This window comes from Hemiscyllium ocellatum, chromosome 4, assembly GCF_020745735.1.
Source record: "Hemiscyllium ocellatum isolate sHemOce1 chromosome 4, sHemOce1.pat.X.cur, whole genome shotgun sequence".
In the NCBI taxonomy this organism is placed as follows: Eukaryota; Metazoa; Chordata; class Chondrichthyes; order Orectolobiformes; family Hemiscylliidae; genus Hemiscyllium; species Hemiscyllium ocellatum.
This window is the reverse complement of record NC_083404.1, coordinates 37,712,554-37,738,889: the sequence shown is the minus strand read 5'-3', so window position 1 is coordinate 37,738,889 and position 26,336 is coordinate 37,712,554. Positions and strand designations below refer to the sequence as shown.

Sequence of the window (26,336 nt, the reverse complement as noted above, 5' to 3'; positions counted from 1 at the left end):
TAGCATTTGAATTTAATTTTAAAAAGTCTGGAATTAAGAATCTACTAATGACCAAGAAATTATGCTAATATCCTCCAGGGAAGGAAATTTGCCATCCTCACCTAGTCCATCCTCATCCTTATGTGACTCCAGAACCACAGCAATTTGGTTGACTCTCAACTGCCCTCTGAAATGGCCTAACAAACCACTCAGTTCAAAGACAGGCATGGTCCGGCAATAAATCTTGATTAGTCAGCAACACCCATGTCTCATGAGAGAATTTTTAAAAAATCAAAGCTGGACAAATCTCTTTTCAATCTCTTCTCCAATAGCACAGCCCCAGACTTCACAATCTACACACACAAGCAAAATTTCTCATTCTTGCAACCATTCTTGTAAATTATTTCTGTCTCCTTTTTAATTCCTTTGCATTCTTACTAAAACATGGTGCCTAGAGTTTGCTACAATAGTCCAGGTGAGACCAAACCAGTGTTTAATGCAGCTTCATCAAAATTCCATGGTTTTTGTGTTCTATTTAGAAAAATCAGACACTTTATTAATAGTAATCTTAATCTACCCTGCCACCTTCAATGACTTGTTTATCTAAACCTTGAGTCTTCTTGCCACTCCACCAACTTTAGAATTGTATCCTTTATTTTTTTCAATTCCTCTTTCTTTCTTCCAAAAATAATCAGTTCACAATTTTCTCCATTGAATTTCATCTGCTACCAGTTTGCTTATTCTACAAGCCAATCTGTACCTTTTTATGGTTTAAACCTAGCTTCCTCACAGTTCACAATACTTCACAATATATGGTTCACAAATTTTGGAACTGTGCCCTATACACTAAAGTCTAATTCAGTAACACATATAAAGAAAAGTAAACTTGATGCTGGGGAAGCCCAATGTGAAGTTATCATCCCCTGCCCACCATCCCCCACAATTACTCTTTTTCTTTATTCTTTCACGGGATAACAGGCGTTGCTGGCAAGCATGTTGCCAACCCTAACAGCTCTTGAATTAAATAGCTTTCTTGGCCACCTCAGAGGTCAATTAAGAGTCAACCAATTGCTGTAGATCTGAAATCACATGTAGGCTCAATCAGGCAAGGATGATAGGTTTCCTTCAAATTAGTGAACTAGATGGGTGTTTACAATAATCAATGTCAGCATCACCAAGACTATCTGGATATTCCAGCTTTATTAATTGGTATTAAATACCACCAGCTACCACTATGGGATTTGAATCCATGTAACCATAGCATTATCGTGGGCATCTGGAAGACTTATCCAGTAATATACCAGTACTCTCCTGATCACATATATACAATGATTTTAATGACTTAACACCGGAACATTAGAATGATTAGTGTGTGAAAAGCAATAACTAAGGAACACTTTGGAGTAACTGTTAGATAATTTTCTAAACATACTAACCTGTCGGTATGTTCCATCCAGTAAAGTATCCAGGTTGCGTAGAGGTGTAGGAGTTTTGTCTTTGAAATGTGTTAAAAGTCGGCGTTGAATAGCTCTGTACTGCACAGCCCTTTCTGAAAGAAGCTCCTTATACTTTTCAGCATTTATCCGCAACTACAAAAATAACAGAGAGGACCTCACTCTGGTCTGTTTTTTTTCAAACATAAAATTAAAAACTGCTCTTTGAGCTGAGTACATTTGCACAGAATAGAAAATAAAATCAATCTATGACATTAATTATATTGTTATCATAGTGAGATAATGTTAAGCTAAGACAAACAGACCTCAAAATGACGATCGATTAGTTGAAAGTATTCCTGCAAAGGAAGAGGTCCGGGGAACATGCACCTGAAGTCTTTGGCTTCTTCCCTCACAAAATATTCTTCTAAACGCTGAATAAGTTCTTTTGTTATTAGCCAGAGGTCTTCAAATTGATCAGATTGGATTCTGTACCGGCCTAAAATGTTGAATTAAAATACATAAAATGTTTCTTCCTGCAAACTTATTTGAACGGAAAGAGAATAGCAAAGGTTTTCAGAGTCACTTTTACTACATTACAGACTACAAATTTTATTTGTCACTGATATATAATGTTCCTTGGAGTTTAAATATATTCCTAATTGTGCTGCAATTCTTAAAGGCAGTAATATTTTTAAACATTTATTTATTTATTATCGTCATGTTCATTATAGGTCCAAAATTTCCTTTAGAAAATGTCATAATAACAAGTGGCATTTGTATAATTATCAGTGTGTAATAATTCATCTTTAATACTTTTCTAAAGAATGTAATTGAGTAAGTGTAAGATTGTAACTTCACTTCAAATACCATGTAACAAACCAATTCAAGAAAATTTATTTTTTTCTCTGCTTCAACCCAACAGATCGCCATTTGCAATCATATGATGGGTCTTAAGATAATGTAATCACGCTCAACTTACAAAGGAAAACCTGGCAACACTCAGAAGAGAATCAGAGCTCAGAAACACTCTTGCCTGGAATATTCATGAGTACTGGAGAAACTGAAGGAACTAAAATCAGACAAATGCCAAGCACCTGATGGCCTTTATCCTGAGGTCCTTTAAGAGATAACTGTAGTTAGAGTGGATGTATCAGTTATGAATTTCCAGCATTCCCTAAATTCTACTATAATCCCAGCAGATTGGAAGTTAACCAATGTAACACTGCTATTCAATAAAGGAGGGAGAAAAAAGTTGGTTAACTTGACATTGGCAATGGGAAAAATGCTAGAAACCATAACTAAGGGAGTCTTAATAATGTGCTAAGAAAATCATAATATGATTTCGTATAATCAACATCGTTGTATGCAAGGGAAGTCATTGAAAAATTTATTAGAGTTTGTTTTTGAGAATGTAACTGGTAGATGTCACATAATTGAACTTCCAAGAAGTATTTGAGGCAGTGTGAATGCAAAGATCACTGTTTTTGAACTGTGGACTAAAAATGGGAATACATATTGCTTTAAACTGTGGAAACTGTGTAAGAAGTTACTTGTTTTAAAATAAATTACTGGAATATATTATGAATTATACATGTAAAGTTGCCTTAATGCAGCAGTGAGGGGGGAGACCAGAAAAATCTGCAACACTTATGTTCAAGGCAATTCTGCCCAGAGACTGTCTTTTGATTGGCTTTTCAAATATCCACTTCGGTAAAAAAAGCAGATTATTATCTGAATCACTATAAATTGAGAGAGGAAATGTGCAATGAATTCTGGGTGTCCTTGTACATCAGTCACTGAACGTAAGCATGCAGGTGGTAAAGATGGCAGATGAATGTTGGTGTTCATAGCAAGAGGATTTCAGACTAGAGCAGGGATGTCTTGCTGTAATTATACAGGATATTGTTGAGATTACAACTGGAATATTGTGCGCCGTTTTGGTCTCGTTTTCTGAGGAAGGATGTTCTTGCTATGGAGGGAGTGGAGTCAAGATTTTCCAGATTGATTACTGTAAAGGCAGGGCTGATGTATCGGGAGAGATTGAATCAGTTAGGATTAAGTTTGCTAGAGTTCAGATGAATGAGGGGGAATCTCATAGAATCCTATAGAATTCTAACAGGACTGGGCAGGATATATGCAAGAAGGGTTCTCCTGATGGGGAGGTTGTCCAGAACCAAGAGTCACAGTCGAAGGATATAGGATAAAAGGTGAAAGGAGAATTTTTTTCTCTCAGAGTGGTGAGCCAGTGGAATACATTACCACAGAAAGCAGTCAAGCTCAAAACATTGTACAGTTTCAAGGAGTTGAAATAGCAGTTAGGGCTAAAGGGATCAATTAATATGGGGGAAAGTCAGGAAGAGGCTACTGAGTTGGGTGATCAGCCATGATCATAATGAATGGCAGAGCTGACTCAAACGATCAAATAGCTTATATCTGCTCCTGATTCTCTATGTTTCTGATACAGTAGAAACGTCTAGCTTCCATGGAGAAAGCATCCATTTTCTGTCTCGCTCTTCTGGATAGAGAAATAAAGGAAAATCCCAAGTGGCCAGATACTGTCCATCAACTTTCCCCTGGAAGCTGTTTTTCTTCTGCAAATTATGTGAAAAGTGGAAAGGGAAAACAACCTATCGAGATTCAACCTATACTGACTTCTCAACCAGTAAATGAAATACTGAGAATCTGTATACACACAGTCTCGTGCTATAAGCAAAATGTCAGAAGCAATTGAAAGGAACAGAAAGAAAACAACTCATCATCATCCATATTCTGAATTAGTGCTATCAAGCAGTTTTATCCTGGCTTTGTTTTGTTCACCCACAATATTCATGCTTGCCTGTGTTTGTGGTCTGTCCATATGTGAATGGGAATTTTTAAAAGGGATAACATTAACATTCTCAGTAATACATTAGCAATTCACCTTGTCTACATTTTACTAATGGTTAAAATCACAGTTGATTACAATAAATAGTTTTTTTTTGCTCATGGGAAAAAAACCCGTGTCCTTTAATTTAACCTAAATTAGACAGTTCAGTAGAATTGGGCCATTTGGTAATGTAATCAAATTTTCACATTTGTGACAACTCCATGAATATGGGGCTTGATTTCTAGTGCATTACTCCAATGAGTCCTGACACCATACAAAACATTAATGTGTAACATAGGACTCATCAAATTAGGGATAACAGGAAGATTATGTGTAAGGTTATGAGTGATCTTCCGACCAGTAGCTGTAACTAATGGAGTAACACAAGGATCAATGAGCCTCAGCTATTTACAACATGTAAGAATGACTTAAATGAAGAAAGTGAGAGTGGTGTATCCAAATTTTTTGACAATACAAAACTGGGTGGGAATGAGAGAGAAGAAACAAAGTGACTACAAAAAGAATTCAGGTTAGAAAATTGGGAAACAAAGTGGCAGATAGAGGATAATGTACAGAACGACGATGTTATTCACTTTCATCCAAACAGTAAAAGAATACTTTTCATAGGCACGAAACTTTGAAATGTTGGTTCTCAGACAGACTTGGGTTCACTCATACAAGGAACACAGGTACATAAAGTAATGGTTTATGCAATTGGTATTTAGGCTCTCCTTGCAAAAGGTTTGAATTTCAAGAATAAAAAGTGCAGCAATTGTACAAGGCTTTGGTGAAACTACACCTGGAACACTAGGAGTAGAATGTCAGAGCAGGCTTGAAGAACCAGATGGCCAATAACTGGTCCTGTTTTATACACTCTTATGTAAATATAATAGCCCCTGATGGATGTGTAAAGCAAGGAAGAGGCACAATCCATGAATCAAACCATAAGACACAGGAGAAGAAATAGGACTTTCGGCCAATCACGTCCTCTTCACCATACAATGAGATCAAGGGCTATCTGACAATCCTCAATTTCACTTTTCCCGATAAACCTTGATCCCATTACAGATTTAAAATCTGTCTGTCTGAGCCTTGAATATTTCTAACTACCCAGCCTCAACAACTCTCTGTAGTAAAGGATTTCCAAAACTCGATATCCTCAGAAGAAAATAAATCCTCCTCATCTCTGTCCTAACTGAGTAATCCCCTATTCCAGGGGTAACAACATTTTTACATCTACTCTGTCAAGCTCCCTAAAATTCTCATATGTTTTAATAAAGCTACCTTTCATTCTTCTAGAACATCTTGACACCAAGAACAGTTACATAAGAATCCTACTCATTGACTACAGTTCAGCCTTCAACATTATTATCCCCTCAAGACTGATTACTAAACTTAGTGATTTCAGACTAAAACCCCACTCTTTGCAACTGGATCCTCAGTTTCGTGACCCATAAGTCACAATCAGTGATGACTGGGGACAATGTTTCATCCTCATTAACATTCAACACTGGAGCCCCCAGGGATGCGTACTCAGCACCCTACGGTACTCACTGTATATCCATGACCGTATCGCCAAATACCAGACTAATGCCATTTACAAGTTTGCTGATGACACCACCACAGTCGGTCGAATTTCAGATGGCGACAAAACAGACTACAGACAGGAGGTGGAAGACCTGAAAAAGTGATGCACTGAAAACAACCTAGCTCTCAATGCCGGCAAAACCAAGGAACTCGTTATTGACTTTCAGTGGGATCTTACTCATGCCCGCCCACACGTTAACAGCACAGAGGTGGAATAAGTTGAGTGTGTCAAGGTCCTGGGAGTTGTCATCCATAATAAGCTTTCTTGGACTCTTCATGAGAACACACTGGTTAGAAAGGCCCAACAATGTCTCTTCTTCCGCATGCAGCTGAGGAAATTTGCCATGACTGTGAATACCCTTGCCAACCTTTGTAGGTGCACCATTGAGAGCATTCCGTCCGGATGTATCGCTACCAGGTATTTCAACTGTATCATTCAAGAGTGGAGATGGTTACAGAGAATGGTGAACTCGGCATGGACAATCACAAAGGTCAACCTCCCATCTACAGAATCCATTTACCAGGCCCGCTGTCAAGGAAAGGCTGCCAGCATTCTCAAAGATCCATCCCACTTTGGCAACATTTTTCTACAACCTCTATCATTGGGGAGAATGTACAGAAGCCTGAACACATGCACCAGCCAGTTTCGAAACAGTTTCTACCCTACTGTTGTTAGAATACTGAATGGTCTCACAAACTCTTAACATTTGCCTGTACCTGTCTTTTTGTTTTTGCTGCTGTTTACCTATTATTTACTTATCTATGTTACTTAACTCTGTGATTTGCCTGTATTGCTAGCAAGACAAAACTTTTCACTGTACGTTGGTACACGTGACAATAAATTCAATTCAATTTAATTCTAAAATTCAATGAATATTCAACCTTCCTCATAAGAAAATCCCTCCATAGCCAGGATCAATCTAGTGAACCTTCCCTGGATTGACTCCAATGCCAATATGTCTTTCCTCAGATAAAGAGACCAAACTGTTCATAATTTTCTCGGTGTGGTACAACTTGTGCCTTATTTATTTTTAGCAAAACTTCTCTATTTTTATACTCCATTCCTGTTGAAATAAAATCCAAAATCTATTTGCCTTCACTGAACCTGCATGCTAACCTTTTCTGATTATATGGAAGCTACCACAATTCTTGCGTGCCACAGTTTTCTGCAGTATTTTTCTATTTAAATAATATTCAGCTTTTCTATTCATCCTGCCAAAGTGTATAGAAGAGAATCATAGAATCTCTACAGTGTGGAAACAGGTCATTCAGCCCAACAAGTCCACACTGACCTTCTGAAGAGTAACCTGCCCAGAACAATTCCCTCTTCCCTATTACCCCTGACTAATGCATCTAACCTGCACATATTTGGATTGTGGGAGGAAACCGGAGCACCCAGAGAAAAACCACGCAGACATGGGGAGAATGTGCAAACTCCACACAGACAGTCGCCCGAGGCTGGAATCGAACACACGTCCCTGGCAATGTGAGGCAGCAGTGCTAACCACTTAGCCACTGTGCTGCCATAATCTCATAGTTTTCCACATTATATTCCATCTGCAAAGTTTTTGCCCTCTCACTTAATCACTATATCCCTCTCAGTTCCCAACATTAATCTCCCTGTAATCACGTCAATGTAATGGCTATTGGATCAAATCTATTAAGCTCTATTTGTGCCATCAATTCATTTATTGTGTTCCAAATACTAAGTGCATTTAAGTAAAGAACAATTAACTTTGCCTTTATACCATTTTCCTCCCCTTAATGCTACTTGCTGATTTTTAAAAATGTTTCGTACACTCTGTCCCTGCCTGTCCAAATCTGGTTTTATGACCTAAGTAGATGCCCTGTAATGCTGATATATCCTTTTGTTTCATAAGCCAAGGTAATCCCTCTCCAAGAATCATCACCCCACCTCCCCCCCCCCGCCCACTCAGCTCCCCTTTATTTAATTTAAAGTATTCTCTACGATCCTAGATTCACCAAGACACTGGTCCTAGCTCATCCCACTGAAATTGCTGCCTTTTACCCCAGTGCCAGAGCCCCCATGAACTAAAACACGTTATACAAATGCAGGGGTAAGGCTCCTCACATACTACCCCTGGGTCCCTGTACCTGCCTCACTTGCAGATACAACCTTCTGTCTCTGATCTTAGACCAAATTTGAATTATCTAGTTGAACTGCCTGTCGCAACAAAGTTAACAGTTATTTTACCCCCTCCCTAATGTGGCATAATCGGTCCAGCTCCTCTGAAATTCCTTGAGCTGCAAATGTTTATGTGCTCACTCTGGATTGTCATGATGCACTGGAGCCCTGGATCACAGCAGAGACACACAGCTCAGTGAGCAGAACCATCTTGAAGTAGTAACATAGGATTGGAATGAGGCCATTTAACCCTCGAGCCTGTTTCACCACAATTGAAATACATTATATTTTTATCTACCTCAAGTCAATTGTTGCATAACCTTTAATAATTCCACCCAACAAAAAAAAAACAACTGATCTAAGTTTTGAAATTCTCAATTGAACTCTAGCCTTTACAGCCTTTCAAGGGAGAGGGTTCCATAATTTCATTATCCTTTGTGTAAAGATGTTGTTCTGAAGTGAACCCTGAATATCCTGACTCTGATTTTAAGTTTCAGTTCAATTTATCTGAACTCCTCACAACCCATTACCCCTCTGGGAAATAGTTTCTTCCTATCTAATTTATTGAATCCTTCAATCATATTAAATAGCTCAATTTGATCACTATAATGTTTCATAATGTAAAAAGTAATATGCATTTTTTTCTAGTGCCCCTGCGCTGTACCCACCCCAGAACTTATGTATCTTACCTAAGATGCAATAGAATAATGCAGCATTTAGTTACTCATCTCCCTAGATCAGATTTTGTTGCCACCAGCAGTACCTTGCTTTCTCCCAAAATGCAACGCTCCGAGATGTACTGCTATGCTGAACATCAATTATCTGGAGACCAACTGCTGAAGTACAATTTACAAGTGAAGGAGCACATCAGAACCTAAGCCTGATGAAGAAGGGAAGGCTAACTTGAAATTGAGCCACTTGTGATATTTTTAATGTTGTTCCCTTACTGGAGTATTAAACTGAGGATTCTGCAAGGGGAGGAAATGAAATATTCCTTTATGCAGTGCCCCTGTTAAATGGCAACTGAGCTTGGCTGCAATTTGGTACGTACAAACGATGTTGGCGTCTGCCATTTCACTGCTGGCTGACATAGAAACCTTTATAATGTTTATTTCAAATTTTTCTGCAAGAGAAGTAGTTTTCTCAGTGGAAGCTACAATGATAAATTACATTACCAATCAATTCAAGGGTTATTGGTAGTCCCTGGATGCAGTATAAGATGAAAATGATTACTAATGAGTGACATGTTGCAACCTAATTGTCCTGCAATAATGTTTTACTCGAAAGGAAACCTGGGGATTTTACAAAATTGGTTTGTAGATAATGATAATGCAACTTTCCCCAGATTTCAAGAAAAGGTGTAATTTACACATAATTCACGTGTTGTTTCAAGTTGCTTCTCCAAATAAGGTAACATTGGAAAGAAGCTTATAAGCTATTCAAGATCAGTATAACTCATTATAAACTGCTCTCTGCAGTCAAACTCTATTATAACAAATTTTGAGAAATATAAAGTTTTATACTTTTCTCTCATTCAATATTTTTGTTACAAATCACACAATACCAGATTATAGTCCAACAGGTTTATTTGAAATCACAAGCTTTTGGAGTGGCACTCCTTCGTCAGGTCCTGATGGAAGAGCGCCACTCTGAAAGCTCATGATTTCATGTAAACCTGTTGGACTATAGCCTGGTGTCGTGTAATTTTTGACTTTGTCCACTCCAGTCCAATAACAGTACTTCCGCATCAATATTTTTGTTGTGCTGAGCAATAGTATCTCTGATCACTCTTGATGATCGCAGGCTCTTGGCTGAAGAATAGTGAGACACCAGATGCTTATATCCAGACAAACACATCAATTACCAGAAAACCCTAGTCACTGTACTCTGCTTCATTGCTTAGATCACGTGCTGCTAAATGTGATCTTGCCCTTCGTAGGTTGCAAACACTTTCAGACTAGGATCAGGGTTTTTTTTGTTAAAAAAAAGACATTGCTTTATGAAACATGGAATATTCATTACAAAATACATATTCCACATCTGGTCAAAACATAAATAAAATTCAGTTCAAACAGAGATTTTAAGCAATTTCAAAGTCTCCTGCACTAAATCTCTACACAAAGTCACAGAGCTTTTAATTGGTTTTGTGTGCGTGAGTCGCAGACAGACTGATTCTTGTTCCCTTGCAATCAAGGCAAAGCTTTACGTGTCATTAAATATATACCAGAAAAAAGGTAAGTAAATTCAGTTACAATCATAACTGATTTGAAGTAACCAGCCAGTCACATGATTGTAATAGCCTCTGTTTACAAATTACAGCTGTTAGATCAAGTAAACAGTCCCTCAGCATATCTGCAATGGAAAGTATGAATTGATATGGCAGAGCAATAGCACAGGACAGATAGGTTTGAATCACAGATCAGATGTAAACATTTGAGTGATTTTAACATGGGTGCCTTATAAGAGCAAGAGGCAAACAATCAAAGCACCAAGGCTTGGTTCATTTGTCTATCAACCAGCTTAGAAAGCATATTCCCTCCACATCATTAAATACCAAAGCCAATTGTAATGTGTACCATCATTAGCAAGAAACTCCAATCAATAACACATTGCAAAACAAAATACTACATTTTGTCACACCATAAGAAAATAATCAAAACTGACCAACAATTTTAAACACAGTTAACAATTTATAAAGAGCCCTGATAAACAGTTACTTGAAATTGCAGCGAAGTATATCTGCAATTATAAAAAAATCCCCAAATGCCCATCACTTGCATGATGGAGGATTGTGGCAAACACTGCAGGATTTCTTCAAAAACTACTGCACGACAACATCAAGATGTATCAGTACTGTTGCTAAATCTGATTAATAATTTATTGATTTAAATAGTTGGAATAATGTAAGTGGCATTCTTCCCTTCTTGCCCAGGATCACACTGACACTCTGTCTTCTCTCCCTTAACTCAAGTTGACACTTCTATACTCACTCTAGTTTTAATTCAGATTTCTTCTAGCCTCACATCACAAAACATTTACATACCATTGTTTGACATTCTTATAAAGGCCATGACACATACTTTCTCTTTCCCCCAGTTCACATTAGCTCCTTCTTCATCTCACATCCTTTTCATTCACCATTTTGTCCTTGTCCTTTAATTTCAACTGGCATTCTTCACTGCTTTTTTTTGTAAATATATTTATTAGCAAAGTTTTTTAAACTTTACAAACATATAAAATTATTGAAAAATACAATCAAAAACAAATATCAGTATAATTTAAAAAGCACAAATTACAATGCCACTACTGTCTACTAACGACTAACCTACCCCTATAATACAAAACAAACCCTAACACTGTGCAAAGCAACACAAATAAATAAGTAAATAACTAATAGATCAAAAAAAAGAAAAGCAAAAAAGACACAAAAAAACCTACAAAATACAGAACAACTAAGCTCAGCACAAAGCGGCATTCTTCGCTTAACCTTTTCAAGATCGGTTTGGAGTTTTTTTTCTCCACCTCCCTCCTAAATTACAGATATAAGTCTTGAATGTTTTGCCAATCACAATGCAACCTTCTTCCATGGTTTTCTCCTTCACTGCTGGTCTCACCACCTCCTTGATGTTGCTGCACAGAAGTTCAAGCTGAAACTGTACATTTTGCACAGGTATTCCTCATCTTACGATAGTTTAGTCAATAGCAGTCCAAGAAGTAAATGCAAATATTAAAATAAAGAATAAGAATAGGCTACTGAACCCATTAAGCCTACTCTGCCATTCAATAAGGTCTTAGCTAATCTGACTTTAACCTTAACTCTACATTTCTGTATATCCCCGATTATCTTTCATCCTCGTGGTCATCAAGTATCAACCTCTGTATTAAAAATATTTAAAAATCTGCACCCACTGCATTTTGAGAAAGGGAATTCCAAGGATACACAACCCTCATAGAAAAAAATGTTTTGTCATCTCTGTTCTAATTGGGTGAACCCTTATTTTTAAACTACGATGCATAGTTCTAGATTTCACATAAGAGGCAACATCCTTTTGACATCTGCTCAATCAAGTTCCTTGACTCTTTTAAACTCCAACAGAAAAGGATCTAGCCTGTTTAACCTTTCATCATAACGCAACCTGCTCATTCCAAGTATCAATCTAGTAAACTTTCTATGCATTAACATGCTTCATAAGGATAGTGACTAGCACTGTAGACAGTACTTCAGATGCAGTCTCACCAATTCCCTGTATAACATAAGCATAACCTCCTTATTCTTGCATTTAATTCCCCTTGCAATAAAATACAACATTATGTTAACTTTTCTGATTATTTTCTGTACACGCATACTAATCTTTTACGATTTATGCAAGAGGACACCCAGACCTCTCTAGATCTCAGAGCTCTGCAGCCTTTCACCACTTAAACAATACGATTTGTTTTTATTTTTATTAATGCTAGTCAAATCCGACTGTAACGTGAAGGGATGAATCAAGAAATCATTAATTCGTGCCTTAAAGATGAACAAACAGATAAGGACTCAGTATTTTGTCCTTTAGAAGTGCAAATGTTTAGTTGGCATGGGTAGAGAATCATTACAGAAACTGTATTTGTCAGAAAGCAAATTCAATTTTTGTTTATAAGATTATTATAGCCTTTCTGATGAAATTGGAAAAGCAATTGTCATTTTGCAAATATACTGTTACAGAGGAAGACTTTCTTTCAAAATCTCTGGCACTAACTTTGTGCTCAATGCTGAAGTGAAACATACTTTTCAACACAAGAGTGACCTTTGATATACAGTAGGAAACCTCGTTCACGGTGCCATCAATGTGATTAAAGGGTGAAAGCCTCAAAATGTTATTCTTTAAGATTTCGATACATTTTACAGCATTTCTGCTTAAACAAAGGGAATCATGCTGTCAATAGGATCAAAAGATGCAATTTACTAAGAAGCAATATAGTATGTGAATTAATATTTAGCACAATGAGAAATCATGCAATTACTTCTGTATGCACACTTCCCATACAATGGGTCAGTCACTTATCTAACCCGGAAATAAAAGCTTTTTCTTTTAAGAAACATCTAGGTAAATCTGCGACATTCTCAATAACCTACAATTTTCCTGCAATTGCCAGAGGCATTGGCATAGGTCAGTAAGTGACCCCAGCAGATCTCAATGTCTTTTGGCTTAAAAGAAGTTAATTCAAACTTTAAGACAGTATCTCCAATTGAATCCAGATATGTTTTTCTTTTGGTAAAACTGCCTATCAGATAACAATGTACAAAAATTGCTACAAGAAGACTTATTAGGAGCCAACATTTTCCAGTAATCATCCAGTATGTCATTGCATGTTCCTGCTAAAAGAGGGAAAGGGGAAGCAGAAAATAGAAAGTAGATCCAAAGGAATAACTACAATCCTTGAAATCAGATATATTCCCTCCTGATTAATATGTCGCATGCCATGAGCAGTAGCGATTAGTTAATCTGAAGGCAGTTAAAGGGGATAATCATAGATGATCGTACTCACTTGAGGTCTTTGAGGCTAGAAGTGTAACTGTTGCCCCTGAGAGGAATTTAAATCCTAAAACGTTTATCTGCTCATCATCTGATTCTCCAAGAAAATCTGTTTTCATAAAAAAAACAACATAATTGTACCTATAACTGAATAATAACCGCAGTAAATGATGATAAAAGGCACAATTTGAAATTATTGATCAAGCTAATCTTTGTGAAGATTTCAAATTATGCATTTCTTAATTGATTGCTACAAATATTTTTAAACCAGAATTGAATTTCAAATGTTAAAATACTCTGTTACAATCAAATATTATGTCTTGCATAAATTAAGAAAATGTTTTTGGGGACTATTTATAAAAGCATAGCTAATGTAGTATAAAACACAATTCTATTGTCACAGATGAAGTTTGCGCGTTCTCTTACTCCTTGTGATCAGTATGTTTAGTATGGAGGAAGTGTGTCTTTTTATCCATTGATGTTTTATCTTTATTAAATAACAGTACGGTAGCACATTTTGAGAGATTTATTTATTCTCAACCCCCTCAAATTAAACAAAATAACTCACATTTATTCTAAAACACACACATGAAGATCAGATTCAAGTTAAGACAATGTACTTTGAGATGATAATGATCCCAAACTTGGATTTTATGATGTCCAGACACCCGCATAGCAAGCTTATCGTTCCTTCAAAGGCTTTGATGCTTTAAGCATGAATTGAGGATCATGTAAAGGAAAAGATTTTCAGCACGCTTTGAGGTTTCTTGGAGTTGAATCTTTTGGAGATTGGTTCTCACATGAACTTAAAGTGGAACAGGTTACATACTTTGGCTGCCTCATGTCTTGTAGCCTCATTGCAAATCTGATTCACATATTTCCTAATGATAGTTCAATGGCTTTGGCAGAAATGCCTGCCAATGATTCTTCAAACAAAACAGGCAGTTGCACCATGTGACTTGCACGAGTTCAAAGTCGTTTCCAACTAAGGAGGTTGTGTTCATGTCGATGGTATGTCCTGTGTTGTGGGTCACTATACTAAAGATTGAGGCAGAGTCTTTATGTTTTATTAACCCATTCAATCTGATAATACCACCATCCCCCCTCCCCCAACTCCCCCCGATTGGTTTCAATAAAGAGGATAGACTCTGATCAGTTTGGAATTTTATTTCCCTCCTGAGATAGGGGAGTGGTCCTAGGACAGAAAATAAATCAAGTTATCCTCAGATGGCCATTTTTCAAGCCATTTGTGTCCTGTTTTAAAATATAAAATTAGTTTTGAGGTTTTCAGAATAGTATATGCCAGCACTCAACATTACACTATATTTTATACACATGATAACAATTACAATCACTGAGTTTTGAATGTTCCAAATGGCAAAGCATAAATAGTTCAGCCATTGCTCTGGTAATTTTCAGTTTAATTCTGTGCTGAGTTCACTAATCTCAGCAATAAGGATGCTGTAGTTGGGCTCAATACCCAGCTTAATGAAATAAAGTAAGATTACTAATCAGTAACATTTACAGCTTGAAGTAATCCAAAACTGTGCTGCCAATGTTGTTATTTGCACTTTACCCAATTCACCTGTCATCCCTAAACTCGCTCATTTATTGCTCCTAGTCTGACAATGGGCTCAATCTAAAAGATTTCATTGTTAGTTTCAAATCTCTCTATAGCCTCGATGCCTTCCAACTTTTAAACTCCTCTATCTCCCTACATCCAGCTCTAAAGAATCCCTGATTTTAATATTACACCATGCCTTTAGTTTCCTAAACCTGAAGTTTTGGAATTCCTCTGCACTTCTCTTTATATCTCTGAGATGCCCTCTAAAATATAAATCTTCAATCAAGCATGTGATCCAGTGATGCTCCTTATGTGGATTAGTATCAAATTTTATATGAAAGCAAAACACAGATCAGAGAATGTTAAATTTTATTTTATAATGGAACTGAGAAGCTCCTCAGGATTTTTAAAAATTATTATTTTAAAGGTGTTATTGCGATGGCCTATGTATTTTGGGGGAAAAAAACTGAATAACAACTAAGCTAAAATGACCATACGTCCAGGTTCCTGACAGATAAACAATAGAAAGAAGGGTTTATAAAGCTAATTACAGGGGTGAGCAGGTTCCAAGATATAGTTCTCTGTTCAGGTAGGTTAGTTGCATTGTTTTAGAATAAGTGAGAGTAAAGGAATTTCTTTCAACAGAATTTGGTTGAAATTATGTATGTTGGCAAAAATAGTTAAATTTTTTAGTAGTCTGAAGGACTCTACTAATAGTGAGTTGAATTTCTGGTACAGCAAACTATAGAAAGAGCGAATTTCAGACACAAATCTCCATAATTGAATATCAGAAGCAGTAAAATTCTGAAATGACAGATGTCTAAAATATTAGAATGGTTATAAAGGGATTGGAAGGGATAACCTTGCCAAAAGTAAATGGAATGTAAAGGAAATGTCAGCTTGTATTTTAATCCTTAACACAGCACCCAGACCGAGAGGTTAAATTTCCAAGTTTTGGCAACTATCTAACTTGAGAGATTTGAGGCATAAATCTAATGAAAATGGATCAAAAGTAAAGTTATGACATTTAATTTAGAATACAAGTACCTGTATTGGTTTTCTTAACCTTTAATGCGACTGACTATTTAAAACATTGTGTAGTAATTGTGGGATTCACAGACACAGTGAAATTCCAAAAAAAAGTACAACCTCGATTATCCGAACAAGACGGGTGGGGAGTATTTTGTTCAGATAACTGATCGTTCAGATAACTGATCTGACCATAAACTAGCGGTGATTTATGAGTGCCAGTTATTCAAACATGTCTCGGTTATCCAGCAATAGACGCCATTATGCCATTTAATTGATAACCGAACCGATACGATCTAAACAAGCAGTACTTTGAGTTATTGAACTTGCCTCGATTATCTGGCAATGCACGCCATAATGCTGTTTAACTGATAAAATGAATGCTGAATTGTCTAAGCTGCTTTTACGGGACCTTGAGATCTTGTTTGGATAATCCGAAATTCGGATATTTGATATTTGGATAAGTGAGGTTGTACTATATTACCATTCTCTCGTGAGATTATGACACTACGTAAAACTCAAAGTCTCTGCAAGGATAAGGACAAACTCAGCTGTGAGCTCAGGGTTATGAATTAAAAAATGGTACTAGAAACCATAAGATCACATTTGCAAAATGTCTTGCTCTTCAGCAGTGTAAGAAAGATAGGATAGAGGAAGTAATAATGCTCCAAGTAGAAAAATAGCAGTATTACAAAAATACATTTCAGGTTATTGCTAGCTAAATTTAATCTTGCTAATGCTGCATTTATGAAAATATTATTGGTTGTAGAGCACTTACCTGGAAAGATTGACGACAGACTTACAGGTGGCTGGTTTGTATCAATTGTTATTTTGTGAGCAGCATTCTTCGATGGTTGTATTGGTTGACAAATTAAGTTCAGTGGCAAACTAAACATACACCATACAATTCGAGGAACACCTGTAAGGCAGCATTAAAAATTCTGTAATAAGGGATTATGTGAAGCTTTATATTCTGCAATTATATTTTTAAGCTTACCGCCAAATAGTTATTGCTCATAGTTAAAAATCACACAACTCCAGGTTATAATCCAACAGGTTTATTTGGAAGTACTAGCTTTCGGAGTAAGACACAGAATTTATAGCAAAAATCTTATGATCCTGCTCCACAGCTACCTCATGAAGGAGCAGATGAAGTACTTCCAAATAAACCTGTCGGACTATAATCTGGTATTGTGATTTTTAACTTTGTCCACCCCAGTCCAACACTGGCACCTCCACATCATATGTTGCTCATGTGATATAACCCCCTCAATTGAACTTTATGATGCTAACATTGTTAAACCTTTAGCAATAGGAAAAGTGATTTTCGTCCTGATTTCTCGATAGTCACAATCTATTGTATTCCAAGCACAGTAACTTTGAGGTAATCTTGTAAGCCAGGGTCAGATCTCTCTTCCCTTAAAGAAAATTTCTACATTTCTGCAAGCTGAAAATTTGTTAAACTGAGGTAGAGCTCCTTTCCTCAGTTCTTATGAAAACTCACCGGCCTGAAATGTTAAATCACAACAGATGCTGCCTGATCTGGTGATATTTTCAGCATTTGGCTTTCATTTCAGATTTCCAGCATCTCCAGTATTTTGCTTTTGAGTTATTACGGAAATTTATCTGCGGACGGTGAAGATAGCAACATAATCCCAGACAAGATGAAACGAAATCCGAAACAAAACTGTAACCTCTCTATCTTTTTACATTTAAATTCTAATTCTTATAAAAATTGACAACTTTGCTAAACTTATAAACTGATCAAGACTGAACACACTATAATTTCCAGAAGTTTATGAACCATCCACATTGTGTAAACAATCAGCTAAAGACACATTGGACCCAGGGATGAGCCGTTTGCTTCCAGCTAGCATTCAGCAAAAAAAAACTTCAAGACCGATTATGCCAAAATGCACCCAGTTCAAACTGCCTCAGGAGCCAAGGGAAATCAAGGCAAGAGCAAGGCCATGTTCTTTGCTAACTGGGCCGATATATCATCCTTCTCCTTAGAATCAGGATAGATTACCTGAATGTGCTGAGAATACGGGTTGGAAGGGCTGGCGCAAAAGTTTGGGTTGTGCATATCGTTAAGATAAGGCAGAAACTGGGCTTTGGGAGTATTATTCCCTGTTCATTGCAGGTAAAAACCTAGTTATCGTTGAATTATTTATTTATTTATTGTCACTTATACCAAAGTACAGTGAAAAGCTTTGCTTACGAACAGTTCAGGTAGATCGTAGTAAACAAGTATGTACAGAACAAAAGATTTAGAGAGAGGCATACAGGTAACATTGCACACGGCGTACAAAAGAGATCAACATTAAGAAGATCAGCATTATTTGAGGCTAGACAGTCCGTTCAATAGTCTGATAACGGCCGGGAATAAGCTGTCCTTGAACTACTGGTGTGTGTGTGTTCAGGCTTCTGTATCTTCTGCCTGATGGAAAAGGTTATAGGGGATCATTACGAGGGTGCGAAGGGTCTTTGATGAGGTTGGCAGCTTTTCTGTGGTACCGAGCCATGTAAACGGAGTCAATGGATGGAAGGTTGGCTCCCATGATGGCCTGGGCTGTGCACAGCACCCTCAGGCACTCTCTCGGTTATTATAATGGGCAGTGTCTGGGAGGTCTGGCCCATTCTCAGGATCTCTTCCTTTGCAGTTACCCAAGCCATCTTTACATTATCTGAAGGTCTAAGATGGTCACCATGTCCAAAACCCTGGATAAGGGGAGGAAGAACGTATCCAAAGGAATCCTCATCCTGATGGCCACATTTGTGTGTGGCTGCTTTAAGCTGTGCATGGACCATCGGTATACAAACATCAAGTGTCACTACATACTGAGATTCTACCTGTCCCAGCATTGCAATGGATGGGACTGGCTTCATTGCCGAGGAACACTCCAAATAGTTGGAGAAATTTGCGAAACGAAACAAAACACCTTTGACCACAAGTCCATCAGGAAGTGATCAGCACATAGCACCCTTGAGGCCCTGCGGGAAAAGGAGAGGGTGGATCCCTGAGCAGATTGTCTAAGTCATTTGGCAGAACGCCTCATCACTGGAACTCTCTAATAAACATCAAAAATTACTTGGCTGGTCGTGAGAAGGGCACTGTCTGTGAGATGCTTCATGTATGCCTGGACTCTGTGCCACCGCATGCTGCTGTCAAAGCGGCTGCAGGGGGAGGTTGGCAGCGGTTAGAGACTGTCATACACACCCGTCTGGAATGTGCCTTTGCCAACAAAGTCTGGAGAAAGATGCAATGGTTTATCTCAAGGTTCATCTCAAGCAAATCTGTGACACAGGACTCAGTGCTCTACAGGTTGTTTCCCACACATTGAGACAAACATCAACTGCCCCTGAAGAACCATCAACTTGGTGAAAGGCGCTCTTTAGCCTGCCCGAAACATGTTGGTCTTCCAGAACAAGGGGTTGACCCTGACCAAGTGTTGCAGACTGGCACATTTCAAGGTCCAGGATTACATGCTGAGGGACACACTAAAGCTTGGGCAGCTGCTGCCAAGGAGAAGTGGGGAAAGACTACCATCTACAGTCTTTCAGCTGAAGTTAAATGGGGGTCTATTTCGGTATCAGGTCCACTGCACTTCCACCCTTGGTAATTCAAAGATATGTAAATTAGCTCTTGTACAAGTGAGAAATGTCTTTGGTTTGTTTGTTGGATAAACTCCAAAGTTTGTTTGTTTCATCATATGCTACTGCTTAAATGACTATGTATTTATATAAAGCTACGTTTATGAATAAAGTATACTTTGACTTAAAAAGCCACTACCTCTCACACAACTGAAACCAGAGCTGATTGGTTACATAAATATTCAATCCTGAGTATCTATATCAGTTATGATTTGATCCTAGGAAGAGAGCAGGACGCTAGACTGAGCTGGCAGCCTGCATTGACTACTCCATCTCTATCTCCAAGTTAATGGTTGAAAAGAAGCCCATACTTTGCCAGTAAAAAGAAAAGCTGCCAGGCACAGCTCTCTGTGGAAACTAACCTTGGGAACACTATAACTCACTGGAGTTAATTTGTTTTTACGCTCAGGATTTACCAAAACTTGGCACTAATAACAAATCTCCTCTTTGTCTTATCCTGGTTAATTTATTGAATGCTTGTGCATGTGGCTTGGTGAAGCAATTCCCCAGCTTCTTGAATGTTTTGTTAACTCTTTTACTTGATTTTATTTTAAAGGCTCTTGGTGGGTTAATTTCAAAAAAATGATTGTAGAAACAAGGGTTAAAGTAATACCTACTGGCTTACCTCGTAAGGGATGAAAGTAAAAAGGGAATGGAGTAAATCAGAAAGTAACTCGCTGCCTTGATCTTCAGAGGAGAAAAGCAAGCATAATTTAAAACTGCCTCTGCCCCCCCATTTCCTCTTTGACCATGACACTACTGGAGCTATCACTCCAACCATGACTTGGACCATGACCCGCTACCAAACTACTTATACCATAGAGTCATAGAGATGTACGACATGGAAACAGACCTTCCGGTCAACTCATCCATACTGACCACATATCTTAAATAAGTCTAGTCCCATTTTCCAGCACTTGGCTCATATCCCTGTAAACTCTTCCTATTCATATACCAATCCAGATGCATTTTAAATGTTGTAATTGTACCAACCTCTACCACTTCCTCTGGCAGCTCGGTGTGAAAAAGTTGCCTCTGAGGTCCCTTTTAAATCTTTTCCTTCTCACCCTAAACCTCTGCCCTCTAGTTCTGGACTCCCATACCCCAGGGAAAAGACCTTGCCTATTTACCCTATCCATGTCCCTCATGATTTTATAAACCTCTACAAGGTCACCCCTCAGCCTCGGACGCTCCAGGTAAACAGCCCTAGCCTATTCAGCCTCTCCCTAAAGATCAAATTCTCCAACCTTGGCAACATCCTTGTAAATCTTTTCTGAATCCTTTCAAGTTTCACAGCATCCTTCTGATAGGAGGGAGACCAGAATTGCACACAATATTCCAAAAGTGTGCAATTTAACCAATATCCTATATGGCCACAACATGGCCTTCCAATTCTTATACTCAATGCTCTCACCGATAAAGGAAAGCATACCAAATGCCTCTTCATTGTCCTACTTGAGAGATTATATCTTTGTACACAAGTTTTTTTCCTTAATAGTAATGACAATGAAATCGTACCTTTCATCATAATAGCCATGTATTAAAATGGATTAAAATTACAGAGACCTACCTCTAATGGTTCAATATAGTTGCGTATTATCCAACAACACACTAACAACCTATACTTATACAGCGCTTATAATGTAGTAAAACACCTGAAGATACTTCATAACAACACTACCAAAGGAAACTACATATCAAGATATACGGGGGATTTTATGATAGGTGACCAAAAGTTTGGTCAAAGAAGTAGGTTTTAAGTTGCATTTTACAAGAAGAGAGTGAGAGTGACATGACAGAGAATACCAGAACACCAGAAAATAACATCTTCCAATTCAATTGGCCAAATCAGTGGAAAGAAGCAAAATCCTGACATTAGTAATCATCAGTTATATCATATTTAAATAAAATTTCACAATATAATATTTAATATATTTCGATTTAGTATAAATCTATTGACCTCCCTCTTCTAAATTCACTTACCTCTTTCATCATTAAGCCTCTCGTTTTTATAAATGTACTACCATAATCACAAGCAATTGCTCAATCTACCTAGTTCCCATAGCCTCTCTAATTGCAAGTTCGCAAAGCTCTCTCCGACTGCTTTACTGCATCACTTACTACATATATCTTCCTAACCTTCCCAAAAGAAACCCTAAGTCCTTCATAAAAATCTCCCAAAATTCACTGAGAGCTGCACTTAAAATTCAATGGCATTAACATCATGGGGGCAGCCATTAATTTGATATTGAACTGAACCAGCCATATGAATACTGTGGTGACAAGAGTAAAACAGAGGCTGTGATTCCAGTTTCTCCAATCTAACTTTGTAATTGAATTCCCTGTTTGTGTGGAACCATTTTGGGAAATCGCCTTTGTACACCATTGAGGGCCTTCACATCATTCCTAGAGAAAGTTAGCCCAAAATATTTTTTAAAAACAAATATTTTTTAGGTATTTAAGAAGAAAAGCATTAACAAGTAGGTGTTGGAGTGACAGAAAATGAGTCTGGAAAGTAGTAATGGAGGCTAAAGGAATGGCAGATGACTGAACAGGTATTTTATGTCAGCCTTCACTGTAAACAATATGAGTAGCATCTCAGAAATAACTGTAAATCAGAAATTGAAAGGGAGGGAGAAATTCAAGAAAATTATAAGTATCAGGAGAGTAGCACTGAGTAAATTGTTGGAACTGAGAGTTGACAAGTTCCCAGGGCCTGATGGAATTTTGATTTTGATTTACTTTATTATTGCCATATGCACTTAAATTCAGTGAAAAATATTGTTTGAGTGCTATCCAGACAAATTAGATCTTACGTAAATACATCAGGGTATTAGGAAAGAATGCAGAATACAAGGTTACAGCTTAAGAGAATTGGCAGACAAAGATCAATTTTAATATATGAGAGGTCCATTCAAAAGTCTGGTAACAGCATGGAAGAAGGTGTTCTTGAATCTGTTTTCAAATTTCTGTATCTTCTGTCCAATGGAAGATGGCGGAAGAGAGCATTATCCTAGACCTGAGGAGTAACCTTTTCATGCAGAGGGTGATGCATGCATGGAGCAAGTTACCAGAGGAAGTAGTGGAGGTGGGTACAATTTCAACATTTAAAAGGTATCTGAATAGGTAGATGAATAGAAAGAATTCAGAGGGATATGGGCCAAATGCTGGCAACTGCGACTAGGTTAGATTTGGATGTCTGGTCAGTGAGACAAGTTGGATCAAAGGATCTGTTTCTGTGCTGTATGTCTATGACTCTAATAGTTTGGTGGGTAAGTCACCACCTTCCTCTCCAAAACAAGTTTCACAATATGACAGGGATAAATGGGCGGCACGGTGGCACAGTGGTTAGCACTGCTGTCTCACAGCGCCTGAGACCCGGGTTCAATTCCCGACTCAGGCGACTGACTGTGTGGAGTTTGCACGTTCTCCCCGTGTCTGCGTGGGTTTCCTCCGGGTGCTCCGGTTTCCTCCCACAGTCCAAAGATGTGCGGGTCAGGTGAATTGGCCATGCTAAATTGCCCGTAGTCTTAGGTAAGAGGTAAATGTAGGGGTATGGGTGGGTTGCGCTTCGGCGGGTCGGTGTGGACTTGTTGGGCCGAAGGGCCTGTTTCCACACTGTAAGTAATCTAATCTAAATTTATTTTACGTGTGATGCAACTAAGAAGATGGCAAATTAAGAAGTGAGACTGGTGAATGAAAGTAGAAACTAGAAAATAATCAAACAGAGAAATTCAGATTTAAACATCAATAAATTTGACATTAAAGAACAGCTAATGTTGGCAGATTAGCCAACTACCTTAAACAGACACTTTATTTTTAAAAGTTGTTGCTAGAAGGGGCTTGGTTGATCAGACTCCATTCAAAATTATAAATTAGATGCGATGTAAAATCTGCTTAATTTAAATAATTAAGCAATTAGAATGAAAAATGATGAATTTTTAAAAATAAGCACAAGGTCAATATGCAAGTTACATTGGGTGTGATAACAGATTAAGGCATTAGTGCTAGACATATCATGCCTGAAACCACAGAAGCGATACAAGCCTTTCATAGATTAAATAACTAAATACCTATCTGTGGTCACTCTAGGTCAAATGGATTTTTCTTGCGCCCTGATCCTGTCTGGTATTAAATCCATGAATTTGACCAGAGGATACAGGAGCAGAATTAAATCATTCAGCCCATGAAGTCCACTCTGCCATTCAATCATATTGATATGTTTCTCAACTTTATTCTCCTGCATTCTCCCCATAACCTTTGATCTCAATATTAATCAATTGCCTAATCTATCTACTCCTTAAATACACCTAGGAGCCTAGCCTCCAAAACCTTCTGTGGCAATGACTTCCACAGATTCACCACTTTCTGACTGAAGAAATTCCTCCTCATCTCAGTTCTAAAGGGTTGTCCCTTCACTCTGAGGCTGTGCCCTCAGGTCCTAGTCTCTCCTACTAGTGGAAGCATCTTCTCTGTGTTCACTCTACCCAGGCCTCTAAATTTTCTGTAAGTTTCAATGACATCTTCCCTCATCCTTCCAAATTCTATCAAGTACAGACTGTGAGTAAATAAATAAAAGAGGTTTCATGTCAGTAACTCTTTGTCAGAGCCACTGCCCTGAAACAGCAAGACTAAATCTCTCTCCACAGATTTCAGGCCTCTCTGAAACTTCACCTATGACGCTGTACACATTCACTCTGAAGTCACACTCCAAAATATCGGTGCGCAGCAATTATGATTTTCCGGTAACTAAACCCTGTAATGAGGAAAACCAGAACACAAAGTTAACACTTATGTCTTCAACAATGCACCATCTAATGTACACAGAGAATGTGAACATTAGGTTGATACCAATAACACATTAGGTTGATACCAATAACACATAAACCGACTGACTCCCACAGCTACCTGGACTACACCTCCTCCCACCCTGCCCCCTGTAAAAACGCCATCCCATATTCCCAATTCCTTCGTCTCCGCCGCATCTGCTCCCAGGAGGACCAATTCCAACACCGCACAACCCAGATGGCCTCCTTCTTCAAGGACCGCAGATTCCCCCCAGACGTGATCGACGATGCCCTCCACCGCATCTCCTCCACTTCCCGCTCCTCCGCCCTTGAGCCCCGCTCCTCCAACCGCCACCAAGACAGAACCCCACTGGTTCTCACCTACCACCCCACCAACCTGCGCATACAACGTATTATCCGCCGCCATTTCCGCCACCTCCAAACGGACCCCACCACCAAGGATATATTTCCCTCCCCTCCCCTATCAGCGTTCCGCAAGGACCACTCCCTTCGTGACTCCCTTGTCAGATCCACACCCCCCACCAACCCAACCTCCACCCCCGGCACCTTCCCCTGCAACCGCAGGAAATGTAAAACTTGCGCCCACACCTCCACACTCACTTCCCTCCAAGGCCCCAAGGGATCCTTCCATATCCGCCACAAGTTCACCTGTACCTCCACACACATCATCTATTGCATCCGCTGCACCCGATGTGGCCTCCTCTATATTGGTGAGACAGGCCGCTTACTTGCGGAACGCTTCAGAGAACACCTCTGGGCCGCCCGAACCAACCAACCCAATCACCCCGTGGCTCAACACTTTAACTCCCCCTCCCACTCCACCGAGGACATGCAGGTCCTTGGACTCCTCCACCGGCAGAACACAACTACACGACGGCTGGAGGAGGAGCGCCTCATCTTCCGCCTGGGAACCCTCCAACCACAAGGTATGAATTCAGATTTCTCCAGCTTCCTCATTTCCCCTCCCCCCACCTTGTCTCAGTCGGTTCCCTCAACTCAGCACCGCCCTCCTAACCTGCAATCCTCTTCCTGACCTCTCCGCCCCCACCCCACTCCGGCCTATCACCCTCACCTTGACCTCCTTCCACCTATCCCACCTCCATCGCCCCTCCCCCTAGTCCCTCCTCCCTACCTTTTATCTCAGCCGGCTTGGCTCTCTCTCTCTTATTCCTGATGAAGGGCTTATGCTCGAAACGTCGAATTCTCTATTCCTGAGATGCTGCCTAACCTGCTGTGCTTTGACCAGCAACACATTTGCAGCTGTGATCTCCAGCATCTGCAGACCTCATTTTTTACACCAATAACACATAACATATTATTTAATATTCCAGGTTTAAATCATTTTGCCTTAAAATGTTATTAAACCTTTACAATCTTATGGCTCAAATCCCATTTGGAGTAATGAGAAATAAAGACTGGACTTATCAATGATGCTCAAATCCCCCAAATAAATAAAAAAAATTACTTTGATTGGGTTTTCAAAGTGTATTTTTAAAATAAGTATCAAGTTCTCCATCCCCATGAAGTTCGAAACAAATATATTCAACCTTAACAGTTTTCCAACCCTCGAACTGCTGAAGACTGGATTTTTCAAACAGTCTTCTAGCCAGCCTTCTGAACTCCCCCAAACCTTCATTGCCCACATTCTGGTCAGCGAACCCACTTCTCAATCACCCCACACCCTCTAATGGCTTCATGGTAATCAACGCGTTGAATTCAAAGTATTCATCTTTATTTACAAATGCTTAACT

General features: G+C 38.7%; 1 protein-coding gene across 7 annotated transcripts in view; it reads right to left on the bottom strand.

The window, feature by feature from the left end:
• Positions 1-26,336, bottom strand: part of bbs9 (Bardet-Biedl syndrome 9) — a 562,903-nt gene that overhangs the window by 400,134 nt on the left and 136,433 nt on the right. For all 7 annotated transcript variants that reach the window (XR_009643699.1, XM_060822953.1, XM_060822956.1 and 4 more), the window contains exons 15-18: positions 16,902-17,042; positions 13,544-13,639; positions 1,739-1,911; positions 1,416-1,568 (exon numbers count right to left, since the gene is read on the bottom strand). Coding sequence is in view for 6 of the 7 variants with exons in the window: in XM_060822953.1 (XP_060678936.1) it covers positions 1,416-1,568; positions 1,739-1,911; positions 13,544-13,639; positions 16,902-17,042 (563 nt within the window). In the remaining variant the exon portion in view is untranslated. The remainder of the gene's footprint in view (positions 1-1,415; positions 1,569-1,738; positions 1,912-13,543; positions 13,640-16,901; positions 17,043-26,336) is intronic.